Here is a 20,280-nt window from a genome sequence, read left to right as displayed (position 1 = left end):
GCCTCTCCAAGACATGGCAAGGGGAAGCCAAACCTGGCGGGCGGCGCTTCCTGCCTCGGCCACTCCTCAGCCAGGCCCCTCACTGCTGGCAATGAACTCCGCAGGCCCATCCTCCCTCCGCCTGCTGCGGTCGGGCCTCCCCGCCCCCCTTCCTCCCAGCCCCTAACCCGATCTTCCCTTCTTCACTGGCGTTGTCGTTTTAGGGTTCATGTCTCCCCATTCCAGGGCCTCAAGCGCAGGCTCTGGACCCACCCATCTCTGCATGTGCCCAGAGCCAGCGCACAAGCCTTGCACAAAGTGGCTCTGTCTTGTCCCCACTGGACAGAGGAGACATCTGGGACCCAGAGATGTCAGTGACTGGCTTAATGTCACACAGCTTTTAATTGTCAGAGAGAGGATTAGAATCCAGGTCCCAACGTGTTCCCAGCCCCCGCTATAACTCAGGCTGGGGTTGGCAAAATAAGGGACTTACCTTGCTGGAAGCTGAGGCCCCAGAGGAGGCAAGACAAAAAAGAGAGATCGAGGGTGGTCTGGGGAGAGTGGGCAGCCTTTCCTGGCCCTCAAAAAGAAGACCCCCCCCCCAGCCCGGAGCCCGAACTAATCAGAAGCAGCCCCAGCGGAAGTCCCAGTCAGGTCTGCGGTGGCTGAGACTCCTACAAACTGCTCACTTCCTCCCACAGCCCTGCAGATAGGGGTCCTGACGTCAGCTCCCGCCTGCGGCTGTCCCCAAGGCACCAGGGGCCCTGTGGGGTGAGGGGAGGGTGGTTCGAGGACCCAGAGCACTGCTCTGGGGGAGGGCACGGGTCCTGGGGTTTAGCTGTGAGACCTTGGGGCAGTCACTGCCCCTCCAAGATCTCCAGTTTCCCTTTCCATGAAGTGAGATTGTGGGAATAGCTCCTCTCTAAGACCCATCCCAGGTCTGATATTTCCTGTTCTGAGGGCCCTTTCAGTTCTGACCTTTACTGTTCTCAGGACCCTCCCAGACCTGACATTCTATGTCTAGGCACTCAGAGATCTAAAGGGAAGAGCCAGAAACTAGTACAAGTGGCAGGAAGTATCCTCCTGACCCAGACTGCCTGGACCATGGACCTGGGGGATGACCAGAGATGTCACACAGGACCACCAGGCAGCAGACCAGGAGAGGAAGCACTAGGTGTGACTGTGGACTTTCTTGCCCACTCTCAGGCTCCCAGGGGCCCTCCTGGAACACTGGGTAGATGGACAAGAATTGCCCAGGCAAGTGAGAGGGGCAGCAGGCTGGGGGCCATCAATATGACCTAGGAGACTCCCCAGTTTGCCTAAGGATCCTCCAGGCATTGCTGGCTGCACCCACAAGCTGGACTGGGGTCACCACACAGAACATGAGGTCCTAGCATCCCAGATCTAGAGCTGAACATTACTTCAAAAACCACCAAGTCCATCCCTTTCTTTTTACAGAGGAGAAATCTGAATCCCAGAGAGACTAAGAGGCTTGTCCAGGATCAGATAGCCAATAAGTAGGGGTAGCTAGGTGGCACAGTAGTTAGGACCCTAAACATGGACTTAGCAAGAACTAAATTCAAATCCTCACTCAGACACAGACCAGCCGTGTGACCTTGGACAAGTCACTTACCCTCTATCTGCCTCAGTTTCCTCATCTGTAAAATGGTGATTATAACAGCATGCACCTCCCAACATTGTTGTGAGACTCAGATGAGGCACTTTGTGTAAAACTTTTTGCTAACCTCAAAGGATCACGTAAATGGCAGCCATTTTCATTTCGTGTTTAATGTAAGATTTGAACACTGATCTTCCTTTCTCCAAGTCCAACGCCCTCTCCACTATACTATCATGTTGCCTTTCCTTTTCTCCACCCTACACCTGGGGTGCTGGGAGGGGGAAGGAGTGGTAACAGTTCTCTGTCAGTGGCTTCTAGGAAAGCTGGTTCCTTCAGGAAGAGTCCAGACCTTGCTATCCTGGGAATCCCATGGCAAGAATACAGGTGAGCCTGGCCATCAACATGGTGGCAGATCCCTCCACTGGAGCCTCAGTGAAGGCTCTAAATACTGCGTTCTGTTACCTCCCACTCTCCCAAACAAGCGTCCTCCACTGCAGCCCCTTCCTTCAGCCAGTTCTCAGACGACCATTGACAAAGCACCTTACCCACATCATCTATTAGGAGACTGTGAGCTCCCTGAGGGCAGTCTCTCTCTCTCTCTCTCTCTCTCTCTCTCTCTCTCTCTCTCTCTCTCTCTCTCCCCCCTCTTCATACCCCCAGTGCCTAGTACAGTGCCTGGCCCACTGAAGACTCTTAACAAATGCCTCTGGGTTGATAGCTGAAGGAGCTGGGGATCAGAGCATTCAGAGACCACCATCATCCACCGTCATAGATCAGTTCATCAATAAGTACCATCTATGAGCCAGGCACCAAGATGAGGCTAAAAATACAAAGAATGAAACAATCCCTGCCCTCGGGAAGCTTACAATCTAAGGGGGAAGACAAGAAGTACACACTATGCAGAAATACCAATCAATCCAAGACTGTCCATCACTTTAGGGAGCACTAGCAGTTGGGGGCACGAGGGGGTGCTTGAAATGCATCTTGAAGACAGAGGGTGGAGGTATTCAGAACGACCAGGCAAAGGCAGAGGTGAGAGATGGAGGGAGAAATGGAGGAAGCCAGTTTGGCTGGATCCAGACTGTGGGTGGGAGGTGGGCATTGCAAGCTTCTTGCCCCTTTCTGGTCCTCTGCCTCCAGCCACCCCAAGAAGGCTGGGAAATTTCCTCCAAGGGCAGAGGAAGGAAATCTGAGCCTACATATGGAGTTGTGCTACCCTGAGTGGCCAAGCAGAGAGAGGGGAGGTGATGGGAGCCAGTTCATGTGTGAAACACTTCCTGACACACGTACCCACTGCAAAGGTAATGGACACAAAACGCAGCTTCCTGGAATGCTGCAAATTTTACACCAGAGGATGCAGATTGGGAGGGAAATGTATTAAAAGGTTATTTGAAAAAGTAAGAAAATGAGAGCATGAAGACAGAGAAATGCACATTTGTGTCCTTCTGAGACCTTGCTTCTTCCTCTCCTCTCTCCACTGATTCAATCCAAAGAGCATTTATTAAGCAACTACTGTATTCATGGCCCTGTGCCAGGGACTGGGAATGCCAGGAAACAAGGGGAGCTGCCCCTGACCTCAAGAAGCTTACACTCTACTAGAAGAAGCATCTCTCACAAAGGTAAGGAAACACTGGGTATTTGGAAGAAGGAACAATGGGGGATGGGAGGATGGGAGAAGGCTTCCTGGGGGAGGGTGCTTTCCTGAGCTGGGCCTGCAAGGAAAATAAGGATTCAAAGTGAAGGTAAGAAGGGAACACCTTTTCAGCAAGGGGACAGCTCCTACAGATGCATGGAGGTAGGGGTGCCATGCTGAGTCTGGGGAATAGCTATTGGGCCAGTGTGACAGGATGTAATGTTTGAGTTATTGAAAGGAGGTATTCAGAAAGCAGTTGGCAATTCAAGCCTGGAGATCTGGGGAAGGATCAGGGTCAAACATGAATTTGGTAATCATCTAGGAAAAGAAAACCCATGGGAAGGGAATCAATGAAAACACGAAGGGAAATCGTGTAGAGGGAGGAGAGGAGAGGACCCAAGGTAGGGTTCTTGAGGGGCACCCATGCGTAGGAGGAATTAAGCAGCCCATAGATGCCTTCTCAGAATTAGACTTTTAAGTGCATACAATAAAATACACAGAACAAAGGAAATCAATGAAACAGAAATAATGATCCAAAAAAAAATTTAATGAACCCCTGCTCTGGGAGACATGTTTCTCACAATGTGCTGGTTGTTCCTTGAATTTGGGATTCCAAGCTCTTGCTTCCCTGCCGTTCAATGGACTGTCCCCAATGTCTGGGATGCCTGCCCTCCTCACCTCCCTCTTTCTCCAAGTCTCAGCTCAAGGACCATCTCCATTCACCTTTACTAGACTCAGCCTTCTCAATCAATCTTGTATTTACTCTTCTATTTAGCTGCTAGAACATAAGCTCCTTGAGGGGAGGGCAAGGACTATTCTTCTTTGACCTTGTATCACAAGCATCTAGTAAAGTACCTGGTACACAGTAGGCACTTTATAAATGCTTATTGTCTTGGACTAGGAGTAGAGAGTGAAGATGGGGAGGGCATTCTAGATCTAGGGAACAATGTAAGCAAAGGGAAGGGGTTGGAACATAGTTCATCTTGGCTGTAGGCAATCAGTAGGAACTGAGGCTAACAGCTGGGTGGGCACCAGCTTGTCCGAGACTCTGAAAAATGAAGCTCGTTTGATCTTGACTCCTCAGGTTTAGGGGCACACTGTATAGTACCCATCCTCACTAAGGTTGTTACATCCAGATCCCCAGGATCTCAGTGTGGAAGGAACCTTGGACACCGCCCAGCCTGAAGAATACATCCGGACCATCATTCAGTCTTTGCATTCAGATGCCCAGTGAGGGGGCAGCTTCTGCCACTTCAGCCTCTCCTTCCCAGGTGTGGTCCCTGGGGCCGGGCAGCACAATGATCCCTGTTCACCAGACAGTGCTTCGAGTCCTCACTCCCCCTTCGTCTGCTCTCCTCCAGTCCTAAAATGTTGGTAAACAGGCATGGGAGGGACAAAGTTCTCTTGGGCACAAACGCTCATCAATAGAGGACGAACGATACAAGGGCACCACGGAGGGAAAGAATGAGCTTGATAAGAGGCAGGGCTAAGGATGAGAAGCTTCTGACAGGGCTTGAAGGGAAGGAGATAAGCCCCCATTTTGGGGCATTTGCTTCGCTCCCCAACAGTGCTAATCCTGGAGTGTTTAGAAGACAGAGCTTGTGATGTATGAGGGAGCAGATCTTAAGAAATGCAGCAAACATCTGTTTGGAATGAATGAAGATCAATGCCTGCAAGGGGCTGATGTCCTGAGAGCCGTGTCCTCCTGACCCCCCATCTAAATCCATGTTCCGCTCCCCAAGACAAGCCACAAAGCCTGCCAGAAAGATGCCATCACATCCCTAGGGATAAAGGAGGGGGTGAGCTATCCAACTTTATTCCCTTACTCGCCTCCTGGTCTGCCACCTTTCTTCTCATTCCCTCCTAATTTTATTTCAGCCCAAGCGGTCTGGGCTCAAGCCAGTCTTATCTTTATTTCTCATGTAGGTTCAAGTTCATTGCACTGCCACAGGAAAGAAAAAGAAAGAAAGCAGCAATCCGCCGTAGGCTGTGACTCTGTGATGGCTATCAGGTCTTTATTAGAATAAATAACATCCTGTGATACTCCATGCTATTCGTATGTCCACCAAGCACTTCCTTGAGACTCAGAGCTTGGAAAGCCTGCTTCTTGACTGGGCAGTCCTGCCTGGACCCGATGTTAGGACTCCCTTGGCCAGCCCTGCCCAATAGTTGACAGATACAGTCAGTGTTTTGTCTGCCATATTTTAATATCTGGAAAAGGAGGACAGATGTGCAGTGGATACAGCACTGGGCTTGGAATGAGGAAGACTCCTCTGCCTGAGTTCAAATTTGGCCTCAGACACTCACTAGTGTGTGACCTTGGGCAAGTCACTTCACCCTGTTTGCCTCAGTGTCCTCATCTGTCAAAGGAAATGGAAAACCACTCTAGTATCTCTCCAAGAAAAGCCCAAGTGGAGTCAGGAAGAGCAAAACATGACTGAAGAAGGATAACAGTATCCATAAATCCAGAGTAAAGACATTTTAAAGAAAAGTAGAAAAACTTGAAATACTTTTGATGCCCCAAATGCTCAATTTCCTTATAGAAGGAACAGAAAAGAATCTCCAAGGGCTCGTCTTTGTCACACCACAGGCTTCTGGGACCCCAGGGCATGGTGAGGGCACAGGGCTCCTGCAATATTGTCTGGTTATCAAGAGTCATAAGCTATTGGCCCACTTCATTCATCCAGCAGGAGTCAGACAAGTCTGACATATGGACATGCAATGGACAAGTCCTTTTCAGATAATCAGACATCTGGCAAAAGAGAAAAGGAGAGTCTCTAGCTTTGCTAGTCTGAGGGGACCCAGAATGCCCACAGCCAGGCAAAGATGGAAGAGTCCAACCTTCCTAAAGGAAATCGGGATGGGGGAGCATTTTGTGCTTAGATTCTGATTAATAAGAGTCCAAGATGGGGTGTGGGGGTATGGTCAAACCTCTGTCTAGGCCCAGACAGCTTTTCTGGAGTCATCAGATGCCTATTAGGAACTGAAAGATGAGGTGGCAGAGCTGAGAGTCAGGATTGGGGTCAAGAAGCCCTTGGCTTAAATGTCACCTCACTTTTTAGTGTTCCAGGCAGAAGGAAGGAAGGAAGGGAGGGAGGAAGGGAGGGAGGGAGGGAGGAAGGAAGGTAGGAGGGAGGGGAGGAGGGAGGAGGGAGGAAGGGAGGGAGGAAGGAAGGAAGGAAGGAAGGAAGGAAGGAAGGAAACTAGCCAGTAAATCCCGAGTTAAATGGGCAGCTTCTGGTCACCAAAATTTACCTTCCTTTGGAGAGGAGAGAGGGGGGAGGGTGAGCTGTTACCCAGCTAGCTGAAGCTCACATAGGCCTCTGCCCCAGCTCCACTTTATGGCTGTATTCTGGGCCCTCTTGGCTTAGAGTGAATGTCTATGGTGTTTCTCTTGGGAACAGGAACCCTGAGGGTCTTCCCCTTCCAGCTTGATTTTTTTTCTTTTTTCTAATTAAAGGGGCCATTCCTTGACTCACTTCTTAAAAAGGTCTATTTAAAAAATTAGAGTTACCTCACTCTGTGAGTACCTGAAAAGGTCTTAGCCTAAAAGGGCCAGAGTCTCCCACTGCATCCTGGGCCATTTCCAGTCATCCTGAGGAATATCTGGTCACCAGATCTGGATGGCTCTGGAGGAGAAGGTGAGGCTGATGACCTAGCACAGCCCTGCCTCACTCAAACCAAAGTCAACTGCAAGTCATCTCATCATTTCCCTAATGCCATGGTCCCTTCAAAAACAAAGGACAAACATATGGACAAACCTCCATGTGATGGTGGGGTGCCAGGGGGCCAACTCCATTCAGCAGTCATGTAAGACACAGAAAAGCCCATACCCCATCTTAATAGTGACGTTCTCATATTTCCGCATAGTCACGAAAGGTTGGTTCAGAGAGCGGAAGTGCAGGACCAATTATACTCAAAGTTTAAAGAGTTTTAACTGGAGTTCTTCATTTCGGCTGCTACAGCTGTGACTAAATGCCAGTGTCTTAGAACCTCGGAGGTCGGCCCCTGCCTGGATAAGGAGACAAGCAGACCTTTATTGGGGGGACAGGAGCCCAGCTTCCCGGAAGCCTTTCCAATGCTGGACAGCTCTGACCTCTCTGAAGGTGGTCCCTCCAGGGAGCCTACATGGGCTTCCCCAGTAACTCGATTCTTATGGTCCTTGCTCTACCTACAGCAATCAATCCGGACATATCCAACCGCCATGTTTGTTTCTAATTCACTTTCTTCTCTCCATCAAAGGACCCATCTGATGGCTCACTGGGCCACAGAGGCTCCCAAAGTTTGTCAATAGATGAATGCCTGGGTGGGCCACTCTCCAAGCTACAGAACCTTCAGATGTGGGTTGGACAATGAACTGTATGTCTTTGGTCTTAGGGTCAGCTTCACTAGGCACATCATCAGAGCTGGCCACCAGTGAGGACTTTTCAGGTCATGCTTAGTCATGAAACAGTGAACCCAAGGGGACTGGCATCTCACTAGCGGAGGAAGGAGAGGCACAATCGAAATCATTGGTCCCTGGAGTCAAAGGGATAACATCACAGCATTGTTGGGAAGAAAACTTTCCATTAGCCTTAAATTGCTGGATAAGTATGAGCTACTTTTAGAATAATAAATTGTAAATTTAATAGCTTCATTGAACCGGAACCTTACACTGGAAACAGAAGATTAGAATTGAGGGCAGAACACTGGGGGATGAAAGACGTGTGATGTTTTCATCATTCCTTACAATTAAAGGTTGGGACTGCTTATGAGAAGGGAAGTAATGGGTGGTGAACAGAAGAAGAGATGGAAAGGATATTAGAGAAACTCTAATCACAGGATCGTTGACCTAGAACGACATGAGGCCTTGGAGGTCATTCCTCTGCCCATTTTACAGAAAAGGAAAACAAGGCCCAGGGAAATGGAGTGGAGGAATTTGAACCCAGGTCATCTGCCCAGCAGCCCACACTGCCTCTCTTCAGGTCAATCCTTTCATATTACAGATGAAGAGACTGAGGCCCAGAGAGTGATGGTACTTTTCAGGCTGAGATTTCAGGACAGCCAAGCTGGTGCTTTTGACTCTAAGTCCAGGTGCCCAGAGATGGCTGAAGACGTTGAAGACTTTTTGTCTGGTTGGTTGGTTTGCTTGTTACCTCCTCTGGAAAGGGCAGAAGCTGGACAAGATGATCCCTGATCTCCCTCCCAGCTCCAGATCTAAGCCTGTGATTAGGGAACAGTGGACTCGTATGGTCAGTGACTGACACCTGCCCAGAACCAGATGTTTGCCTTCCCAGCTTCAATGAGAGGGCTTTAAATGGAAAATGGAGTGCAAGGTGGACTGGGACCCTCCAGAGTCTGGATCAGGGGTCAGACAATCAGGGCTCAGTCCGGCTCAAGCCGATATTACTTACGAGACCTTGGTCCCAATTCCTAATCCATCAAAGGAGCTGGCTTAGGATCCTTTCAACTCATAAAATCCTAGGATGTGCCAGGAGCACAGAGGAAACTGTATGACTAGTTACTAAGGCAACACTCAGGCCTGAGAAAAGAGAGAATGGCAGCAGAGAAACCTCCGAGCAATTCCAAGGAAGAAACTTCAGGTGCAGTGCCGGTCAAACTGATGGGAACGAGAAGGTATGGGGCAGGGAGGCAGATGAAGGAGGCCACCTTGGGGGCAGCACCAGAAACGCATGGAACAGCCAGCTGGGCCTTAAATACTTATTCAGAACGTGAAGGCTGTAGGGGCACCTTGGGGAGGGAGAACCCACCATCTGGTGAACGGGGCCTTCCCCAAAGTGACCAACACAGGATCAAAGCTGCCGGGAAAGGCCAGGACACTGAGTGCCAGACACACAGCCTTGCAATCGTTTCATGCCTTTGAAGATGACTTTATAAAGCAAAGACAAACAGCAGGATCTTTAGGCCAGTGTTTTTGTTGGAGATTTAGTCACCCTTCCTGTTGTCATCCAGAGGTCAGTACAATGTGAGACGGTGTCCAAAGCTCGAGACCTTCCCAGCTGCCATCCCCTGTTCCAAGGCCCCTCCCAGCTGCCATCCCCTGTTCCACGGCCCCTCCCAGCTGTCATCCTCTGTTCCAAGGTCCCTCCCAGTTCTGACATGCCCTGTTCTAACGTCCCTCCCAGCTGTCATCCTCTGTTCCAAGGCCCCTCCCAGCTGCCATCCCCTGTTCCAAGGTCCCTCCCAGCTGTCATCCTCTGTTTCAAGGCCCCTCCCAGCTGTCATCCTCTGTTCCAAGGTCCCTCCCAGTTCTGACATGCCCTGTTCTAAGGCTCCTCCCAGCTCTGTCATCCTCTGTTCCAAGGTACCTCCCAGTTCTGACATGCCCTGTTCTAAGGCCCCTCCCAGCTCTGTCATCTTCTGTCCTAAGGCCCCTCCCAACTCTGACATCCCCTGTTCTAAGGCCTTTCCCAGCTGTCATCCCCTGTTCCAAGGCCCCTCCCAGCTCTGTCATCCTCTGTTCTCAGGCCCCTCCCAGCTCTGCCATCCTCTGTTCCAAGGCCCCTCCCAGCTCTGTCATCCCTTGTTCTCAGGCCCCTCCCAGCTCTGCCATACCCTGTTCTAGGGTCTCTCTCAGCTCTGGCATCCTCTTTCCTCAGGTTTCCTAACCAGGCCCTAGTTTAGATAAGAATAAACCCAGTCTCTACACTCAGTCAAATGTAAAGGGCCCTGGGTTTAGTCCCTGTCCTGCCCCTGTCACTATAGCCTCAAGCGCATCCTCTCCTCTTCCTGGCCTCTTTCCCCTGCCCACCCCAAGTTCAAGGGCTCAGGCCAGAGAATCCCTTAGCTTCCTTGCAGCTCTGACTTTCCACACGTCCAGTTTCTGCTTAGACCCTGGGGTCAGTCACCCCAGGCTCTCTGGGTACAAATGAAGGGCAGATGCCAGCACCAGCAGAGGATCTGTGCCTCTATCTCCCAAGTCCTCAGAGGAGGCTGAATCCCCAGGGCCTGGGGTGGGATTTCAGAGGCTCTGGGAGAGGCCTGCAGAGGATGCTGTGACCCGATTCCCTCCCTGTGGCCTCTGAGTGTCCCCCAAGAGAAGCGACCGTACCAGGGTTAGTGATTTCTTAGCCCTGCTGGGGCACTGCCTTCCTCACCAGCTGCTCTGGCCCAGATGATAAGACAAGCATTTCTGAGAACATCAGTCCCGGTATCCCATGTCCTATAGGTGGCTTATGGAAAGAACCACTGGGCAAAAACAGAGACGGGAAAGGTCCCCCCTGGGGGCCGAGTGAGGGCACACTTGGGCAGAAGGGGTAGGGACCTCGGAGCCCACTGCCACCAATCCCCTAATCTCACAGAGAAGGCACCTGAGGCCCAGGAAAGAGGCAAGGATTTGCCCAGATCACACAGGGAGTAAGTGGCTTCAGAACCCGGGCTCCCCATCTCCAAGCTCAGGGCTCTATCCATTGTCTCCTGGACATTCTCTTCTCAGCTTTATAACAACCCTGAGGAAGGGGGCCAAGGGGAGGGAGTCAGAAAGGGCACAGGAGGGCAGGAGCTGCTTCTTGTCTTTGTGTCTGTCTATCCCCAGCTGGGTGCCTGGCATGGAGTGGGGGCATAATTCAGCAAATGTTTGTTGGCTATAATGAAGATTACCATAGAATGTAAGCTCCTTGAGAGCAGGAACTATGCTTTTATGTCCTCCAAACTTAGCACAGTGCCTGATATACTCTGATTTCCATTATCAGTGTGATGCTAAAAAGTCACTAAACATTGCCCAGGCTCCATATCTGTAAAACGAGGGGGTTCATTCTCTTCCATCTCTAAACCTATCAGATCACCCTAAATCTCTCTGACTCTGGGTCTGTTTTTCGGTTTTCAAAATGAAGGGCTGGACTAGATAACCCTGGATCCACTTTCACCTACCTTCATTTGACAGTTGAGGAAACTGAGACCCAGTTATGGGGAAATGACCTGCCCAAGGTGATGTGGCAGGGAGAAGCCCCTTACTCTCCTGACTCCCAGGTTACCAGATAATAAGAATAAATAAGCAGGCTTGTTTCTAGGGGCTTCTTGGGGAAACTCAGCACTCTGGGGTTGTGATTGATGCCATGTGAAATGGGCAGCCAAACATTCATATGATGGGAGAGGACACATCAAGAGTTTTATAAATAGTTTCAGACTTTCTTTGAAAGGAAGGAGAGGGTGGAAAGAAAGAAAATGCAAAGCCGGTTTTTACTGGAAAGCAGATTTTAAAGGGAGTTCCAGTCTGAAAGAAACAGTGGGAAAGCCAGGAGAGTGAGGACATTTGGACAGACCTCACATCACCAGTGACTCTGTCTGAGACCAGGCCAGGTGGCCTCCACTGGGGGCAGGATCTGAGCTTGTCATCTGTCCCAAGAGCAAAGCAGAAGCAGGGTTCCAGTGTCCGAAGTGGGGAGCCTCCAGTCCCTGACCCCGGACCTGTCACGTCCAGTGGGCTTTACTCCCTAGCACCAATGAGACAGAGGAGGCAGCAAACCCTGCCACATCACAAAGGCAGGCAAGCTAGACTAAGGCACAAAGGAGAGACCGAGGCCTGGTCTCTCTTCAGGAAGACACCGGGATGGATATTTCAGCAGCTGCCGGGATCACTCCATGTTTTTGTACTTGGTGAACAGGTTGTATAAAACCCTCAGGGTAGACTTGAGATCCAGGTTGACGACATCTGCAGGGGAGGAAAGGCAGCAGCTCTTTAGGGGGGTTGGGAGAAAGCTCCCACCACCCCCACCCTGTGTAAATCCCTCACAGCAAATGCCCACACTCATCAGCTCAGGAACAAGGGTAATAATCAATTAAAAGGCACTGGGGAGAAAGGCCCCCACATCAAGGAGCCCAGTCCACTGCACCAGGAGCTGGGGCAGCACACAGCCCCTGCCCTCCTGGAGCCCGGTGCACTGCACCAGGCGCTGGGGCAGCACACAGCCCCTGCCCTCCTGGAGCCCGGTGCACTGCACCAGGCGCTGGGGCAGCACACAGCCCCTGCCCTCCTGGAGCCCGGTGCACTGCACCAGGCGCTGGGGCAGCACACAGCCCCTGCCCTCCTGGAGCTCAGGCTCTACCGAGGCAAACAACAGCCCATGATTATTTACAAGGTCACCGTGGGGCTCTGGCCGCTGGGGAATCAGGGGTATTTGTTTTCCAAGGTCTTCCAATGGGAGTGAGAAGATGGTGGGAGAGAAAGTGCCTGACTGTTGATTGAAATAAAAGAAGTGAGGGGCTCTGAAGGGCATCGGATGAAGAGCGAGCTCATTCCAGGCACAGGAATCGCTGGGTGAGGGAGCAGGGAGAGAACAGCCGTGAAGGGTAGATGGGAGCTGCTGGGGCCTTCTGACCAGGCCTGGGCGACAGCTGGGCAAGCGAAGGTGGTAGCGGGGGCTTAAGTGTCTGCCCATGCTTGGTAAAATAGTTTGTGTATGTTTTCTTCTCTCCTCCCCCCAACCCTCAGGAGGCAGGTATGACTCCCATTGTAAAGGGGACAGCAGGCCAGGGACAGGGTTCAAAGCCAGATCTCCAGGCTGCCATCCAGAGCTCTCCGGGGCCAGCGCGGCTGCCTCCCCAGATCAGGGATAACACAGTGCCAGCCCTTCACAAGTCCCTGGCTGCTGGGCCTTCACTGCACTTGGCTATTTTTACTTTTTGGAAATCAATCTCTCTGCTCTGAAATCTCTGCCATGTCCATGGGATAACATTTCTATTTAAAGACAATCTGACACCTCCCTGAAACCCAGCCGGTCCCATCTAGAAACAGGCCTCCTGGCCCTCTCTGTCCTTCTTTTTTAATCTGAATACAGAAAACAAGGGCAAGGAGAAAGGGGTGGGAAGGTGGGAGGGAAGATTGGGGCTTCCTGGGCTCTCTAGCCCAGACCCTGCTCCGGTGCCGGACGTCAGCCCGTGATGACGACTAGGGGCCCTCAACCACCCTGCCCAGTGTTTGCCATGGCAACCACCAAAGATGACCTCAGCCAGAAATGAGGCTAAGGCCCAGTCAGCCCTGACCAGCCGGCTCATCTGGGGAGGCAGGAGATACTGAGGCCACTGCAGCCCCAGCACCTGGTAGAGGCCTGGGGGAGGGCTACCATGGAAGTTGCTCTGCCCGGCCCATGTAGGTAAAGCAGGGAGTGAGAGGGTAGAGGGAAAGGATTTTGGAGGATTGGTTTCATGAAAGGAAAAAAAAATCCCGAACAGAGGTGGCCAAAGGAAGAAGAGGAATGGGCCACCTTGGAGGTAGTGAGTTCCCCATCTCCGAAGGTCTTCAAGCTAAGACCAGACGACCATCTGTCAGAGATGGTGGGGGGAGGGGGGATTTCTAGGCAGCTGCTACACCAGATGCAGCCCCTCTGAGGGTCTTTTCAATTCTGTGACCAGTAACTCATCAGCCTCCCAAATTTCCCCCGACTTCTGACTTAACAGAAAAAAACAAAACACATGGCAACCATAACATTGGTGAGTAAACAGAGTTACAAACAGGCTAATTCTATGACTGGCTGACCTAGACATGCTGAGCTTCAGTCCTTATAAAAGCTGAGAAGGGAGAACTGGCATTGATCAGATGACTAACCCAGGGAAGAAATGGAGCCCGCTCAGGCTAAGTGCACAATCCCTCGCTCGCTCCCTCCCTCCCTTCTTCCCTCTCTCTCTCTCTCTGTCTCTGTCTCTCTCTCTGTCTCCCTCTGTCAACATAATGCCCTTTAAAGGGGTCCTGGAAGGGCCCTCTGAGGCCAAGCCCAACCTCCCTGTGTCACATGTGAAGACACTGGCCCAGAGAAGCTGGCTGTCACACTGGGTTACAACCAGAAAGTGGGCATTCCATCTGGGGCAGTTTGCAATTTCCCTGGAGGAAGTGACATCTGCTGATCAGCACCTCAATTAAGGAGCAAGGAACAGAGCTGGGGAGGCCACAGTCCCTCCATGCAAACACCATGGGAGAGGCAAGGGCACTTGGGCCTAGGACCGTGCTGGGGCCATCCTCCCGGCAGCAGAGCCCCCATAAGAAGCATCTCTCTGGGAGAATTCAGTGTGTCGGGCAGACTTTTGGCAAATCAAAAAGATATTCACAAGGAAATATCACAGATGTCTGTGAATGAATTTCCTGACACCAAAGCAAGGTAGAGATGATGCTGCCAGGGAAGGCCAGCTCTGGCAGGCCCAAGCAGGCTGGAAAGGCCTCAGCATGAGGGCAGACCAGTCAGCTGTCCGAGGAACAGCCTGGCAAGGCGAGAAAATCTCAGCCCCAGGCTCGTCGACCACCTGGGGGAGAGCTGGGGCCACAGCACCTCACAGGACACCCAGAGAGAAAAGCACAAGGTGGGGTCTCCACAACAGAACTCTTTCATTATGATGTGTCTTATCAATGATGAATCCACCCTGAGGGAAATCACTTCCTTCTGAGCCCCTTCTGTCAAACGAAAAGATGGCTAAACTCAATGAGAAAGGGGCCACCCCTCCCAGCCCTGCCATCCCCTGTCCTCAGGCCCCTCCCAGATCTGACACCCCCTGTCCTCAGGCCCCTCCCAGCCCTGCCATCCCCTGTTCTCAGGCCCCTCCCAACTCTCACAGTCTCTGCTTCAGGTACCAAAGAGCTTTCCCTTAGACTTTCTGTCCACTTGGCTAATTCTTCCTGTCTCTTGTCTAATCTCCAGGCCCAGCCTCTCACTACCTTCCTTCCCTCTGAACATCATGGAAGAAATTTCAAGCCAATGTTTCTGCATCCAATGAAGGGAGAAACTTGCCCAAGGCAAGAAAGGAGGTAGAGGAAAAGCGGCCAAATCTAACGCCTTTCCCAGTGACCCCCCCCCCACACAGGGGGTGGAGGGAATCATAAAGCAGGCAAGAATCCCGCGTGATCGGCCCCCATAAATGCCAACTGCAACACCTCGGAAGCTGAAGAGGAAAAGCCAGCTGAATGAAATCCCGTCCAGGCCTCTGCCGGGGCGTCCAAGCCAACCAGCATTTAACCAGCGCCTACTGCTTGCTAAGCAGCGAGCATACAATTGGTTTTCTATTGCTTTTTGTAAAGGGCCGCTCTCCTGGAGGAGCTTACACTCCAAGGTGGGGACAACACAAAAGGCAGGAAAGGGCCGGTGCCAGGACCGGGCACATCTCCAGGAGCTGGAAGCGGGCTGGGGGCTGGTGCTGAACCGTGTTCAAGCCTCTACCAATAAGGAAGGCAGAGGGAGGAGCTTGGGGCTCCTGGGGGGGGGAGGGGGAGCAGCGTCCTTTCCCCTCCCCACCCACCTCATCCCCCCAGATGCCGGGATGGATGCGGTGGAATCAGGCCAGGAGGGCCCTTCTTCGTGTCCGCCTGGGAAGACCACGGGGGCACAAAGCTGGAATTGCACAAAGTGGAAAGCAGAGGATCCTAAGTCCACCACAAGAAATGCCTGCTCCAGGCTTGAAAAAAGACCCTACCCCCACTACGCCCAAAGACCACTGGGAGTCCGAGGGGGACAGCGCCTGGCCCAGCCACTGACAAGCTGTGTGACCTCCGATAACTCACTTCCCTGAGCAAATATTACCTGCCACCTGTTGTCTGGGGGGAACCAACCAGCAAGCATTTATGAAGCACCCTCTGTATACTAGGCATGGGAGGGGGGCCCTGCCCTCCAGAAGCTTACACTCTAGTGGTGGGGGAGGGGGGATGTGGTAAAGTGCCTCATAAACCACCCAGCTCTATGTAAATATGTCATTATTGTCGTTATTAATTCTCAGCTACTTAACAATTTATGGAGTGTTTTCCTCATTCTGACTCTGTGAGATCAAACCAAATGACAGGGAAGGAAATGGAGTCACAGAGCTAGAATGTTGTTGAGTTACAGACTCCAGACTCCCCCCACGGAGCTTTGCCCCTAAGAACATCCCTGGTCTAAAGTTAGAAGCAACCATCTGGTGCAAACCCCTCATTTTACAGAGGAGGAAACTGAGGCACATGCCCAAGAACTGGAGATAGAGGGGACCTGGGATGCCATCTAGTCCAACCCTCTACTATTACAGGGGAGAAAAATGTAGCTCAGGAAGGAGAAGTGAAGGATTTTCCAGAGGATACGGAGGGAGGATTTGCAGCCAGAACCAATGCCTTGAGCACTGTACCACACTGTTCCCTTAGGACTCCTGGGAATCCAAGATGGGAGTCAGAAGGGACCCAGCAAACTGTGATTCTCAGCTGAGTGACCCAATCCAGAAGCAACCCCCAAACCAGACAGATCTGACTAAGGGAGAATTCTAGGGCCTCGAACAAAGGGGGTTCCTTCTGGAGCTCAGAATAAGAACTGGGCCCCTGGGCAAGATAGGGCTCCCCCCAGGTATTTCCTGCCCTGCCTCGAAACTAAATTAAACTCTCTCCTCAAAAGGACATAAGGAATGAAGCATTCTAGGTGTCACAGCTGCCTTCAGTCAGAGCGACAGACACAGGTGGCCACTCTCTTTCATGGTATCACCAAGGCCCAGAAATGCCCAAAGTAAGGAGACCCGAGTAACTGGAGAGTGGCCAAGCCTCCCCTGGCTATTTCTAGCCCCAGCTGCCTCCTGAGCCAGGACCAGCCTGGCTCCCCTCACCCACACAGCCTGGCAGGCACACACACTGACTCAGGAAGGGACCCCCAGTGAGGCTCTGGGGGGAGCCAAAAGCCTGTAGTACCGGGTCCCCTCCCCTCAAGTGGCTTAGACTCTAACTCCGGCTCCAAGGGAAGGAGCCGTGACCAGTCCAATCACTGGGGCTCTGCCCCTTGCCTGGACAAGTCCCTGGATCTCTCTGGGCCTCACTTCCTCAACCGTAAGCTGATGGGGGGACCCACCATTGGAAATCGCTGGGGCTGGAAAAGATCTAAGGGAAGACACTTTGAGATCACAGTCCTGCCTCTGGCCCCTTCACTCCACCCCCCGGCTGCAGAGGCTTCTGGATTCTCTGCCATGCCCCTGGAGCCTGCTCACAGCTGCACTCCTGCTGCCCCCTGCCCCTAAGGGAGGGAAGGGACCAGGCCAGCCTTGCTCACCCCTCTTGGACTTTCTGGGCTACCCTCCCCCATTAGAATGTAAGCTCCTTGGGGGCAGGGACTTTCCTTGTGTGTCCTTTTTATATTCCTCAGTTTAGCACAGTGCTTGGCACACTCTATAAGTGCTTGGTGACTCAACTTTCGTCATCTATAAAATGGGAGAGAGGTGGTCAGTGGTGTCTAAACTTCTATCCAGTTCCAGATTTAGAATGCTTTTATCTTATGGTTCTGGCTTTTCTGCTTTCTACAAATGTGACATTGGCCAAAACACTAGGCCTCAGTTTCCTGATCTGAAAAATGGACTCAGAGGTCCCTTTCAGAGCTGGGTCTACAGCCCAGTCCAGAGGTGAATAAGAATCTTCTCCTCTCCCAGCCCTTCAACAGTTTCTCAATAACTTCTCTTTGAAGACCTCCAGGGACAAGGAACTCATTTACCAAGCCAACTGTGGCACTCTCCAAGGCAGCGACAGTCACATTTCATGCTATCTCGAGGAGAAAGCACAGGTTTGAGCCTCTTGGGACCCACTGTAGCTAAGTGACTCTGGGTGAGTCTCTCCATGGGCTAAGCAGCTCTTCAAGGCACTCCCAGCATCATGGAATTATCAAGACTAACCTGGACCTGGCCCCAAGGAGGATGTCTTTGCAGAGGTGGGGGACTATGGGTACAGAATGTTGCATACACTCTGACTTGGTGACTTTGTAGAATAACTTTGCTGACATATATTTTGTCCCTTTTTTTGTTACAAGTTCTGACTTGCTGAGGGAGAGGAATAGCCAGAAAAGAGGGGATGAAGACAGGAATCAATCATTTGTTTTTTAAATCTCCTACAAAAGCAATCTCATACCTTCTGGGCGAGCCTTTGGCTTCTTGAGTCCTCCATCTTGCATGAGTTCAAAAGCGAAGGAGACGTTGTGGACCTGCCCAAAAAGAAGAGGTGGTCACCATCACCAAACGGTAGCAGTTACCTCTGGAGGACATGGGCCAGAAACAGAATGCAAGCTTCCTGAGGGGAGGGACCAGCTTAGTTTTTATTGTCCCATTCCCAGCACCTACAAGCAAGCAACCAGCATTTGTTAAGGGTTAACTGAGCTCCAGGTGCTTTGAAGAGCACACAGTAAGCATTTCATAAGAGTTGGGCAGACAGAATCAAATCCCCAGGAATCATGCTGAATGTCCAAGGACAAAGGGCAGCCGTCTTCATCTTCATCTTCGAAGCCCCGGTGTCTGCCCTCCAGGACCTTGTTTCTATTGTAAGGAAATGTATCCCCAAGTGCAGCCCAAGGGTTGCCTTGCTTTGGGTGGGGGCACGGCTGGGGGGCGGTCCAGTGATTGTGGGTTTTTTATTTTCTTACAGAAGGATTTGTTCCTCAAATTTCCATATGGTTTAGACAGTTTCTCCTTGCCCTTCCATGAGGTAAGCTGGGACAGGCCAGTGGGCACCAGGAGGCCTGGGTCCAGTCCCAGCAGAGCCTGAGTCTCTGAGTGGAAGGGACGCCTAGGAGATGGGTGGGGTGCTGAAGGGACAGCAGGGACCCTGCCACAGACTCCCTCCTCACTCAGTCACTGCATAATCATAGCTAGAGTTTACAGCGCACTGCGAGGTCTGCAAAACGCTTCATTGATACCTTGACAGCTGCCCTCTGCTGAAGACCCTCTTCCCCTCCCTGCCCCAAGTCTCAAGTCCATCCCGGAGCAGGTCTGATTAGGCCACCCCACCCCCGACCAATCAAACCCAATGGCGCCCCATTATTTCCAGAATCAAATATAAAATCCCTTTTCTCACTGAAAACCCTTCCTGACTTGGCCCCTTCCCACTTGTCTGGCCTGCTTGGGCTTTCTTTCCATCCACACACTCTCTGGTCCAATGTTGGGGGTCCCCCCAGTGGCCCTCCATGACCCTCCATCTCTAGTCCTTTCCCCATACCTCAAACGCTCTCCCTCCTCCTCTTCATCTTCTCTGACTTTCCTCGTCCCTCCTGTGGCTGGTTCTTCCCCACCCCCACCCCCAGAGCCCTCCTTATGTCTGGTATGTACTCAGTTGTTTGTGTGGTATCTTCCTCATTAAACTATGAGCTCCTTGAGGGCAGGGACCTGGCTTACACTCCTCTTGGTATGTTGGTGTTTAGTATGCAGTGCCTGGCACACAGTAGGTACAAAACAGATGTAGAGGTATTTGGACCCAGAAAGCATGTCTGTTTCCCCCCCCCCCCCATAGGCTTTTTATTCTGGTGAGTCTGGGATTTCTAAAAGTGGGAAACAAAAGGATTTTAGGGGAAACTTTCTAGCCCTCTCTTAGGGGGCTTAGAAACCATCAGGTCCTAAATGAGCTGATGGGTTGGTATTCTGAGGGCATTTACTAAAGTTATTAAAAGTTGTAACCTGAGGACCTGGGTGTGAATCCAGACTCTGCCCCCTATGTGGGTGGGTGAAAATCTGTGACCTCAGTTTTCTCATCTGTAAAATGAGGATAATAATAGTACCTACCTCTCTAAGAGAAATATTAATCTAGTGGCCATGGGGTCTGAAGCCAACTACCTAACATTGGGGGCAGAAGCACTTAAAGCTCTCCACTGAACCATAAGGGTTCAGAGACCCAGCCTAAAACCCAATCTACCATCTGATGGTTGGCCACAGAAATCGGGGAAAACAAACCGGGGAAAAAGCTGTCAGAGAATTCTGTAGTTGGAAAAGACCTCGGAATGCTCAGCAATCAAAAACCCTTTGAACCATAATATTTTGATGAGTTAAGTGTAAAATGAATCAGAAACATATGGATAAAAATTTACTCACAATGCAGTATAAGAGAAAAGCATTTTTTTTTTTAAATCAGTGTTTAGTCAAACCCACATTTGGAAACAAGTTGAGATATTAGAAAGTCTATGATGGCTGAGCTGGACAAAAGGCCATGACTACATGCGGAGGTCAAACTTTCCTGTGAGACCTCAGTAAACACAACAAGACAAAGGGACCACTGAGGGGGATTCTCACAGACTGAGTCTTTGTACTGAGGTAGGGCGAGACCTTGTAATTCATTTTGGAAAGGGAAGGAGAGGGAGAGAGAAGGAGAGAGGGAAAG

The 20,280-nt window shown here is 51.4% G+C and overlaps 2 protein-coding genes across 4 annotated transcripts in view; both read right to left on the bottom strand.

Moving 5' to 3' along the window:
• The window catches only part of PARVG (parvin gamma), a 33,199-nt gene extending 32,531 nt beyond the window's left edge, over nt 1-668 (bottom strand). The window contains exon 1 of the mRNA XM_069102914.1: nt 473-668. The gene's annotated coding sequence lies outside the window, so the exon portion shown is untranslated. The remainder of the gene's footprint in view (nt 1-472) is intronic.
• A 10,737-nt stretch (nt 669-11,405) lies between these two features.
• The window catches only part of PARVB (parvin beta), a 93,179-nt gene continuing 84,304 nt past the window's right edge, over nt 11,406-20,280 (bottom strand). For all 3 annotated transcript variants that reach the window (XM_069102911.1, XM_069102913.1, XM_069102912.1), the window contains exons 12-13: nt 18,049-18,121; nt 11,406-11,880 (exon numbers count right to left, since the gene is read on the bottom strand). In XM_069102911.1, coding sequence (XP_068959012.1) covers nt 11,804-11,880; nt 18,049-18,121 — 150 coding nt within the window. In that variant the 3' untranslated portion in view covers nt 11,406-11,803. The remainder of the gene's footprint in view (nt 11,881-18,048; nt 18,122-20,280) is intronic.

Source organism: Petaurus breviceps, unplaced genomic scaffold, assembly GCF_028583685.1.
Source record: "Petaurus breviceps papuanus isolate PSGF00001 unplaced genomic scaffold, PetGlider_PUasm1.0 558, whole genome shotgun sequence".
In the NCBI taxonomy this organism is placed as follows: Eukaryota; Metazoa; Chordata; class Mammalia; order Diprotodontia; family Petauridae; genus Petaurus; species Petaurus breviceps.
The sequence above is the reverse complement of the archived record's forward strand: the minus strand, read 5'-3'. Positions and strand labels throughout refer to the sequence as shown.